The sequence below is a fragment of the Physella acuta genome, unplaced genomic scaffold (genome assembly GCF_028476545.2).
Source record: "Physella acuta isolate Inbredline_101_S28 unplaced genomic scaffold, ASM2847654v3 ptg000209l, whole genome shotgun sequence".
Classification (NCBI taxonomy): Eukaryota; Metazoa; Mollusca; class Gastropoda; family Physidae; genus Physella; species Physella acuta.
The window spans coordinates 512670-523607 of NW_026731728.1; the positions used below are offsets into that span (position 1 = coordinate 512670).

General features: G+C 38.0%; 1 protein-coding gene across 1 annotated transcript; it reads right to left on the reverse strand.

Moving 5' to 3' along the window:
- Window positions 1-3200: 3200 nt before the first annotated feature.
- LOC131937408 (uncharacterized) lies at window positions 3201-8861 on the reverse strand. The gene is made up of 4 exons (XM_059294806.1): window positions 8457-8861; window positions 8116-8352; window positions 5311-5460; window positions 3201-4068 (listed from the first exon to the last, which is right to left on the reverse strand). Exons 1-4 carry the CDS (start codon window positions 8557-8559, stop codon window positions 3782-3784), a joined length of 777 nt encoding a protein of 258 aa, XP_059150789.1. The 5' UTR covers window positions 8560-8861; the 3' UTR covers window positions 3201-3781.
- Between the last annotated feature and the right edge of the window lie 2077 nt (window positions 8862-10938).

Below are 10938 nucleotides of genomic sequence, written 5' to 3' on the forward strand. Positions count from 1 at the left end.
TGCTTTTTCTATGTCTCGGTCAAATCGAGTGTTTGCCCAGGCTATCTGCTTCTTCATCTTCTTAATGCCTTGCGCCCTCGCTAGTGCTAGATATTCTTCAAAACATAACATTTTGATATATTTTCTATGACATAAAATATAAATTCATTAGTTGACAATAGATAAATGTTAATTAATTTACAATACCCTTTCTTGTATTCTGGCTTTGTTCAGTTGATTAGAGACATCTAGTAATCCAAGAAAAGTTCATAGTACATATATAGTACAAAAATAGTTCACTTTGTTGATTCCAAAAAGTTGAAAAAATTCAAAATAGTTCTAGTAGCCTGTTACAGAGTAGAAATTTGTCCAGTTTTAGATAAGACATCTTTAGGAACAGTTTAGGAACAGTTACAAAAATAAACTTGATCTGCTAAATCCAAACAGTAGAAAAACTTGAACAGCTAATCCATATAGAAAAAACTTGAACAGCTAAATCCAAACAGTAGAAAAGAAACACTAAGACTTGATCGGCTAAATCCAAACAGAAAAAACACACAGACGATATTTACTCGACATTGGTGAGACAATATCGAAATAAGGTGATAAAAATTATCACGTTGATGACTTGACTTGAACAAGACGTCTGACTTGACTACAGCAACCCTTCTGACTTGAGTGTAGATAGATGACTTTCAAGAACTTGACGTACTTGGTAAACAGTGGAAGACCACTTCAAAAACGTTGAAAACTGCTTACAATGATAATGTGACAATTCTTGATCACTTGTAGTAACACTGTAACTTCGTTGACGATTTCAGACTTCAATATAATTTACCAATGTAACAACATCACTTCTTCAATTGCTTCTGACAATGTAACAGTAGAATCAGTAACAGTAGCACCACTTCTTCAACCACTTTTGACATCATATGTAACAGTAGACGCTCACTTCTGACACCATATGTAACAACATGAATTCTTTGTTGTTATTGTGGGTTCTTCAATATACTCATACGAGCAACAGTAGTTGTGAAACAATAACTTTATTTACACTTTGTACAGAGAATTAATAGACCCATAGTAAATCCATGGTCACAACTGGTATAAGTACAATCACAGTCAAGAAACAAAGTGTCGTAGTAACATCCTACATTCACAGCCACAGTCCTCAGGTTCAAGTTCTAGCACACAACACCCGTTCACCTTTTTGCTCTCCCTTTTATTCACCACTTTCTCTCCCCTTACGTACATGAGCGATCTCACCCAAAAGCATGAAACAACACATGACGATCGCTCAGACAGTCCTTCCGCTAGCCAGGTACTCTTCATTCATGCAAAACACAATATAATAAGGATACATAATTATACAGTCTGTGACAACGTTAATTAATTTATTGATTTATTCATTGTTAAATTAACCGTATTTTTTTAAAAATGTTAATACTTTGAATAAACTTTGTGGGGATAGTGACGTCCCTTGATGTGTTTACTTTTTTGGTACAATAAAAATGGCGGACTCCATCATAGACTTTGTGGCCCATTCAAAAGTTTAACGCGTTACAAAGCTAATTTTCTGCCGGCTATAACTTAAACAATACGTCCGTTTGCTGTATTTATTACGTTCCAACACTTATATCAATTTTCAACTGTCTTTTTTCATTTAGTTTTACAATAAATTTCTCTAGATCTGAAGATCAGCTGTCGAAGGAAAGTTATGAATCTAGCCTAGATCTAGATTCTAGATCTAGCCTAGATCTAGGTCACTAGACTCAATGTAAATTCTAGATCTAGACTTAATGTAAATTCTACATCTAGAATCTATTTCAGGCCTTAATTATTTTATATAAATCTTTGTTTGGCTAATTTAAGATAAAATTTAATTTGAAAGTTACTACTACTAGACTTAGATCTAGATCTATGCGCGGAGACTCAAAAGTATAGTATAAAAATCCACTTGTGACGTCACGAGTAAATAGATAAGCTGGTAGCGTAGTCGGCTCTCATGTAGGTGGCACGGGTTCTAGACCAATATGTCGATGAAATTTTTTTTTTCAATTTTTTTTTTAGATGTGAATGATAAAGTTGCCTATCTGAACTTGACAAGATACAGGGCAGGTGAAGTAGAGTTCATCTGTTTCTTTGTCCTAAGCATATGAAAGGATAGTGTGGTCAGAGACATGCTCGGCTGGAATCGTTTTTTAAACGATAAATACATGTTGTCTGAGACTTGCGGGACACTGGGCAGGTGAAGGGATATGAAGGGATAGTCCGAAATCGGTGTTTTCGGTGTTTTTAAAAGATAAAAAACATATTTTTGAATGTGGGGTCTGTTTTTTATGACGATAAGTGACACTGCAGTAGCGTAGCGAGGATTGGGGGGGGGGACGGTAGGGGAGGGGAGGCGGGGGGGGGGGGGGGGGAGGGGAGGCGGGGGGTGGGGGAAGGGGAGGCGGGGGGAGGTGGATGGGGGAAGGGGGGGGACATATGTTGGGGCGCCAAAATGGTTTGGAAAAATAAATTGAAAGGTTGAGGGGGGTTCAAATCGAAAGTTTGAGTGGGGGGTGCACATCAAAAGTTTGAGGGGGGGGGGGGTTCAAATCGAAATCTTGCGGGGGGGGGGGGAGGGTTCAAATCGAAAACTTTGTCCCCGGGCGCCGGGAAGGGTCGCTCTGCCTCTGAGTGACAGACGTGATGTTTTTTGATTGATGACCCCCGAAACCCAGTTATCCAACGGATGACGGGTATTCTAGTTTTTTAATAAAAGACGTTTTAATAACAAGTTTTTATGTAATAATGCACTAAAAAAGTAGAAAATAAATGGTACACTACTATTTAAATAACTATAAGAACATTTATGAAATTTAAAAAAAAAATTTAAACATCCCCTGTTGTTTTATATAAGAATATTCGAGAAAGTTTAGGAGATATCACTCCCGGTTTATTTCCTGTAATTTTGTTCGTATTACTTTATTTTCTGTGCCATTAACCCTAAAATCACCGTCTCACTCCGTTCTAACATAACCACACCACATGTGAATTCACCATCTCTCGGCATTCCCCTCCACACACACACACACACACGCAAACACACACACACACAATGTACCAGCCGTGTGAAGGATTTAGTTAAGACCAACCCAGCTCTCAGATAGACAAACCAAGTTCTCAGGACATCAAAAACCAAGTTCTCAGGGTGTCAAAAACCAAAACACAAGAAATGTTGGGTTAAAAATTTTATTATACGAAGCTTTTAAATACATTGAAAATATATTTAAAAAATTAATTCCTTTTAAAATCAATTATGATCGTAAAAATAAAAGCATTGGTTGATTCAGAATCTTCTCGATATAGTCTGCTGCTGAGGCTTTAAATATTAAAGCTGGGGCTAGGTCATAACCATCCCCTCCCACCCCACCCTTTTCTCTTTGTCAATGGCTCACCTCCCAGACTATTCTCACCCCCCGCCCCCCACCACACACACACCAGAAACCGACGTTAACAGTCGTCAATTAAACTGTTGTTAGTTAACTGTTGTTAATTACCTCAAGAGATAATGTTACCTCTCTCGAGGAAATCTTTCACAGCAAAGTGATAAACCCGCAAAATTATATAATTTAACAAACAACGACAGGCATTCTATAGAATTAAATTAGCAGGCAGACAAGGGGTGAAATCTTAATCAAACGTAGATGTGTCATGGGTAGAGAAAAGCCAAAGTACTCCAGAAAATGTCATAGCCCTAGCCCTAATTAACAAATGAGGACACAATCTTCACCGGCTGGAGAGATCATGACAAATATTACCCACTCTCTGTGTTGATGCTTTCTGTGTTTCGACCTGGTATATTTTTGTAGCCTTCACGTTTCTTTTTATAGACACAGTTACCAACAATGCTAGCTGCAATAACAATAGAGACAAAAACTAGTGAAGCGAAGACCCACGTAGCAATGCAATATTCCTGGCATCCATCGCTCAGGCAGTCTTCTTCATCTTGATCCCCGACACAATCACTGGCACCGTTGCACACCAAGGACTTGTCGATGCACATGTCGTTTGTCGTGCAGTCAAATAAGTGTGCTGGGCAGTCTGGGGGATAAAGTGGACATAGTTAGGGACATTTTTTCAAACAGTAGTCAGCAGATATTTGTTTGGTGATTTTAATTTAAAAAACAAAGAATATCAATTTTTTATATTATTAAAATATATTATTAATTAGTAAACAATTTAATTAAACATTATTTCTAGTCTGTTGATAAATGACGTCATTTAGGGGTAAGGTTCTGGCTTTTGTCAAAAACGCATGACGTCATTTATAGATGTCTTCTAAATCAGAAGGTTTTTCGACGAGCCGGCCACACACATTTCGATATGTGAAAGTCGTGTTTCTGTCTTTTATACATTACTACATCCTTCATCCGATCGCCATAAAAATGTGAGAAGCTGTTGAGTACAGACCCGCACAGATTTCTGTCAAAGTCGTAACATTTGTTAAAAAATAGGAGCGGCGGCCCTCCATGGAAATGTGTATGAACAAGAGATCGACATCTTTTATCTCAGCACCTGGGATCCGTTTATTGGGTGTCCTACCCAGGGGGATAGGTAAACTACTTGAATCATCAGTCTCGCTGCAGTAGGGGCCTCCACCGGCGGCCCTGTCGTTCGGGGCTCCCCGGGCTACCATAGGAGCAGACCTTTACATTCGTTTAAAAGAGCACCCTACGCTTGAGATGCGTGAGACTACTACATTCGATAACTAAATCGAGAGGTGATACAGCATGGGGAGTCTCTGGGAATGTGGACAAATCTGCGCCTTAACAATATAGGCAGGTAGGCAGGCAGGTAGACAGGCAGGTAGGCAGGCAGGCAGGTAGGCAGGCAGGCAGGCAGGCAGGCAGGCAGGCAGGCAGAGACAGACAGACAGACATTAGGTAGGTGCCAAAAAATTTGTTTAGCGGGGGACGACGTTTTTTTTCTCCCTTGACTGTATCCAACCTACCACTAGCCATCTCTGGACTAACACTTACCACATCTACACCTACCACTTACCATATCTACACCTACCACTTACCATCTGTAACCCACCACTTACCATATCTACACCTACCACTTACCATCTGTAACCCACCACTTACCACATCTACACCTACCACTTACCATATCTACACCTACCACTTACCATCTGTAACCCACCACTTACCATATCTACACCTACCACTTACCATATCTACACCTACCACTTACCACATCTACACCTACCACTTACCATATCTACACCTACCACTTACCACATCTACACCTACCACTTACCATATGTAACTCACCACTTACCTCCACTCCGATCAAAGACCTCGGTCACCAAGAGCTGTATGCGTGGCGTATGGAGCCCATGTACGTCAGATCTAGTGAAGGTAATGGCGCCAAGCTTCTGGAGGTCAAACCATGTGGCCGGCATGTCCCTCCCACAGTATCCGTGGGGACCTGGACAAAGATGTTAGGTCGACAGCGTCTTTTGTTTTACATTGGTCATATTTACACGACAGCGTCTTTTGTTTTACATTGGTCATATTTACACGACAGTGTGTAAAATCTTACATCAAGATCCACAAACAATCATTCAACTTACACCATACAGTCTACTTTACATTACCCCACCCTACACACACAAACATTGCACACACGGGGTAAACCAACCCCCACCCCAACACTCACATACATCACAGGATTGTAGGAAAAAAAGTCACAGGAAAAAAAACACAGGAAAAAAACAACAGAAAAAAAGTCACAGGAAAAAAAGTCACAGGAAAAAAAGTCACAGGAAAAAAAGTCACAAATATATATTTGCATGATATTTGTTAATACTTTTATGTATTAAATATTTAGAGAGTGTAAATTAACTTAGGATTAATCAAATGTAATGTAATGTTTAGGCTGTATACGCATAGGAATTTTTATAATTCGTCTAAAAATATTTATTATGAAGTATGTAGATTGTAGTCTAATTATTTTTAATTTAAGATTAGTAGCATTTAAAAGAATGCTCCTAAGTCCAGGTTTTTCGTCGTGTTTTATTTAAAAATACCAATATTCAATTACCGTGAAATGGTAAGTTCATATGACTTGCTGCTCTCAACTCATGGCAACAATAGTTATGTTTAGTTCAACCACCTTTACTGCCCACATTTATCACGCTCAATACATAACAAAACTTAGGATCAAAACAGAAAGCCGACAAGGTTCAAAGGCTGTCATTGACGCATAACGTCAACAACACAAAATATGTTCGGACAATGCCTACTGAGGAGAGGCCGACAAGAGAATAGCCTACGGCAAAATGTGGCTTAATTTCTTTTATAATTAACTTTTCAACCGCGTATTTAACTAAATACGTAACAAAAGTTCAGATTGTTGTGTTAATTATCTTAGAGTATTTTTACTTACAATTGTTATAAATCATAATGCTTTTAACGTCTATAAATAATTTATGCTATCAAAAAATACAACCCACATCAATAAACATACTAAATTTTACAATTCTAAACAAATTAATAAAAATATTTCTAAAAAGATTTTTGTGACTTTTTTTCTGTGACTTTATTTCTGTGACTTTTTTTCCGATAAAATTTTTCCACTGTGACTTTTTTCTGTGACTTTTTTTCCTAGCAAAAACTGTGACTTTTTTTCTGTGTTTTTTTTTTTTCCTGTGACTTTTTTCCGTTCACCCATCACAGACGGAGTTAACCAAACCCGACAGCAACACGTCAAGTTTTCGCGCATATCAATACGTGCATTTTACAGCGTGTTGCAAATCTGTAACCAACACCGTATTGTGATAGCAAACTAATAATTAATACCGTGTCAAATTCATTGAGATTTACCTTGAGCCACAAGCCAGCCGTAGATTCTAGATTTAGATATCTAGATCTAGATCTCTTTAGATCTGAAATCTATGCTAATAATGAGTTTCTATACTAAAGTATTTCAGGCCTCTATTATTTTATATAAATCTTTGTTGAGCTATTCAGTTGGCTAATTTGGGATATAATTTAATTTGAAATAATAGAGCCTTTTCAAGTAACTCAAACTTCTTACGCTGACTCTAAGTAAAGTATCCCACTATTGCTGACTCTAAGTAAAGTATCCCACTATTGCTGACTCTAAGTAAAGTATGCCACTATTTTTGCATCTAATCGCTGAGATGATAGTGTAATAGATACCACGGTACGGGTTCGAGACACATCATGTCAGTGTTTAATTTTTTAATGTGAATGATAAAGTTGCCTATTGAGACGTGGCGGGGCACGGGGCAGGTGAACTCTACTGTTTTCGTGTCCTCAGCATATAATGGGATAGTGTGGTCAGACCCATGCTCAGCCGAAATAGGTGTCACGCCTTTTTGAATCCTGGGTCTGAGTTTTTGTGCCAATGTGTGGCAGTGGGAAGGGGAAAGAAAAATCTTCAAACAAAAGCGACGTCATTTATGGATTACTCCCAAAAACCCACGGTTATTCAAGAATAACGGGTTAGTTAACTTTAACGTGGAGTGGATGCTTTTTGAGGTCTAAATAAATTTTACAATGTTATCGCACATAAGTTTTGGTCACTTCCCATGGATCCCTCTGTAAAAAAAAAAAATGACTGTCATAATACTACTGTTACTTATTTTTCGCAATGCAGCAGACCTTTTTCAAACTGGAAACTGTGTCGTGTAGTATATATATATATATATATATATATATATATATATATATATATATATATATATATATATATATATATATATATATATATAGTGTGTGTGTGTGTGTGTGTGACCACACGAAATTCAATGCTTAAACCAAAACAAGGGGCTGTACCCAGAGTCCTCTAATGTTGTCGGTGGTTATCGAGTGCGCCCTGCGACGCCCCCTGACACATGAACGGTCGTCTGGGTGTGTTCTTATTCACTACTACGGAGGGTGATTATCGAACACTCAGTGTTTTTATACAGCACGCCCTTGGGAGTCTGGGCGATAGTGTTGACAAACCCGCGAGCTAAAAACTATGATCCAAGAAATATAGTGCCTGCAAGGAATATCTCGTGAGCACCGTGGCGCCTACTGTCGTTTTAAAGAGTGAAAGTTCTCCTGTTGTTACCTAGCAGTGTTGTGTTGGTAGGTGACTCCAGCTGTATAGCCACCAAGGTACAGTTGGTCAGCCGGTACTTTGAGTCGATGTCGTACTCTTCAAACACAACAAACAGCCGATCTCCGTGTTTGGGTGAGAGCACCACCCTACAATGCTGGTCGATGGTGAGGATCTCGCTCTTGGAGACAGCGAACCTCCGGTCGCCTGAAATTTCTAGAATCTTCTTGCAGTTGACCTGGAGCGTGTCTGTGGATGTTGTTGATTCATCAGCTTGGTAAACGTGAAACTTCAAAGATTACATACGTGAACATGAACAGTCACTGAGTAAACATGAACTATCAGATACTCACCGTTTACGGGAGGCGTGTGTGATGAACTCGCCAACGACAAACTCGTGCAGCAAGCTAACGCAAGCAGGAGCGCTGTCCAGCAATGGAGAACACCAGCCATCATTCAACTGAAATAGGTTAGTTGACGTCAGTAAATCACCCGGTGATCAATTGGCTCGCAATATGTGGCAGTCTTTTCAATCGATCTTCTCTTGTTCTGTACACCCTGATGTATTGGCGTCTAGCTCATATTTTCTGCTCACGTGTCAAGTACATTTTGTGGGTACTCAACTTTTACTCTATTGTTTTAATTAGGAAACCCTGCCTGGTTGAATGATCAGCCACACAAGAACTGAGCCAACATGCGTCTAGACGAGACACAAATCTGCGTGTTGAGGCAAGAAATCGAGTCACGTGATCTTGAGTTTTTTGAGAAAAAGACAGCACGAAGTCCAGGTGATAGGGGCAAAGTGTGTCTTTATCTCGAGCAGGAATTCTAACACACAAACTTGTGATACCCCGCCTCAGTGAAAGTGGTGTAATGAGGTAGTAGATAATTGTGTACCACGTCATTCAATGGGTACTTCCCTTGCCATCCGTTTTAGGGAGTACTTCTTATATACATGGTAGGGTGAGGATGGAATGTACTTAACCCACTTGGTAGGGTGAAGATGGAATGTACTTTACTCACTTGGTAGGGAGAGGGTGGGGTGTATCTTCCCCACTTTTTATCTTTTTAAAAACAAAAGTCAAGGACTGATAACTCTGAAGGATGTGAGATGATTTGTTTACTCCCGCTAATGGCTTTTTGAAGCGGTTAACTTGTGACCCAACCTGATAGAAGCGGTTAACTTGTGACCCAATCTGATTTAGCCTTGAACCATGGAACAAGATTGGCTCGCCGTTCGGTAAGATAACATGGACTCGAACTTTTCTTGAACGTCTGCAAACATTCCCGCCATATAATCTGATATCTTGGAAACCCCAAGTTTCTTTAAATATATAGTAATACACTACTATTTAAATAACTATAAAGAAAAGCGTGGGTCACTTTATCATCTATTGGATACCTTTACTAATTTTTAGGAAGAGACCCACGCTTTTCTTTATAGTTATTTAAATAGTAGTCTATGATTTATTTTAATGAATTTTTTTCAGTACTTTAAATGTTTTAAATTTACAATAGAGTTGCATGACAAAAACCACTGCGCACCTATTGAACGTGATGACGCGTGTCTAATAGAGCGGAATAGTGCGGTATAGTTTGATGAGACAGCCTACTAATTTGGACAAAATTTTAATTAATTCATAAAAAATTAATTAGGCTTCCGATTAATTCAAATTTAATGTCATGTTGCATTGTCTTCATGTCTTGACCCACGTACCAACTACGAACCGTATTTGTCAGTTAGAAGTGCCCGTTATTTCGCTCGGGCGTTTCGATCTAGACTGACGACAGACTGACGACATACAGAGACTGTGAGTTAAAAAAAAAAAGCTTGTAAAAAAATTTCATACAAAACGTTTTAATAACAAACTTTTATGTAATAATGCACTAAAAAGTAGAAAATAAATTATACACTATTATTTAAATAAAGAAAAGCGTTTGGTCACTTTAGAATCTATTGGATAGCTTTACTAGTATTTAAGAAGAGACCCACTCTTTTCTTTATAGTTATTTAAAGTGTAGTGTATAATTTATTTTCTACTTTTTAGTGCATTATTACATAAAAGTTTGTTATTAAAACGTTTTTTTTTTTTTGAAATTTTGTTCAGTACGAAGTATAGAGAAAGTCTTGTAATCGTGCAAAAAAAAATCGAGATTTTTACAAATCTCGACGTTATACACCTCACTGATACGGAAAAACATAATTGTGCAATCTTGTCCGTATGTCTGTGTGTCTGTGTGTGTGTGTGTGTAAACACGATAACTTGAGTACCGTTACAGCTAGGTTGATGAAATTTCATATATAAGTATTTTATCAAAATCGTAGATCCTGATCAACTTTTGAGCGATTTCCGATAACCGGAAATGGTACTCTTTATACTTTGAATTTTTAAAAAGCCTATAACTTGAGTACTATTTCAGAAAGATAAATGAAATTTCACTTGTAAGTAAAAAATCTAATTCTGTACCTTCTGTCAAATTTTGAGTAATTTCCGTTTACTGGAAGTACTAATTTACGCTATTTCTGATTTCTCAAAAAAATGCACGTGAATTTATAAAGTATTAATAATATCCCGCACTATTATGCACATTTTATTAGGCTTTCACTTGGTGTGCAATTCTTTTTTTTTTACGAGATTCCATTCTATTATAAAAAGTTTAAGTAATTAAAAATGGATTACAGATATTGTCTATGTCCTGAGTTGCCATCCCTTGTAGTTTTATATTAGAATATTCGAGAAAGTTTAGGGGAGATCACTCCCGGTTTATTTTTTTTAAATTTACAATAGAGTTGCTTGGCTAAAAACCATTGCGCAACTATTGAACGCGATGACG

Excerpts from the sequence above, each read along its gene's own strand:
- LOC131937408 (XM_059294806.1), bottom strand. The coding sequence starts at position 8,559 with ATGATGGCTGGTGTTCTCCATTGCTGGACAGCGCTCCTGCTTGCGTTA. Across the intron at positions 5,461-8,115 it reads TACCAACACAACACTGCTAG|GTCCCCACGGATACTGTGGG; the intron begins GTAACAACAGGA and ends ATCTTTGTCCAG. Across the intron at positions 4,069-5,310 it reads GGTCTTTGATCGGAGTGGAG|ACTGCCCAGCACACTTATTT; the intron begins GTAAGTGGTGAG and ends TTTATCCCCCAG.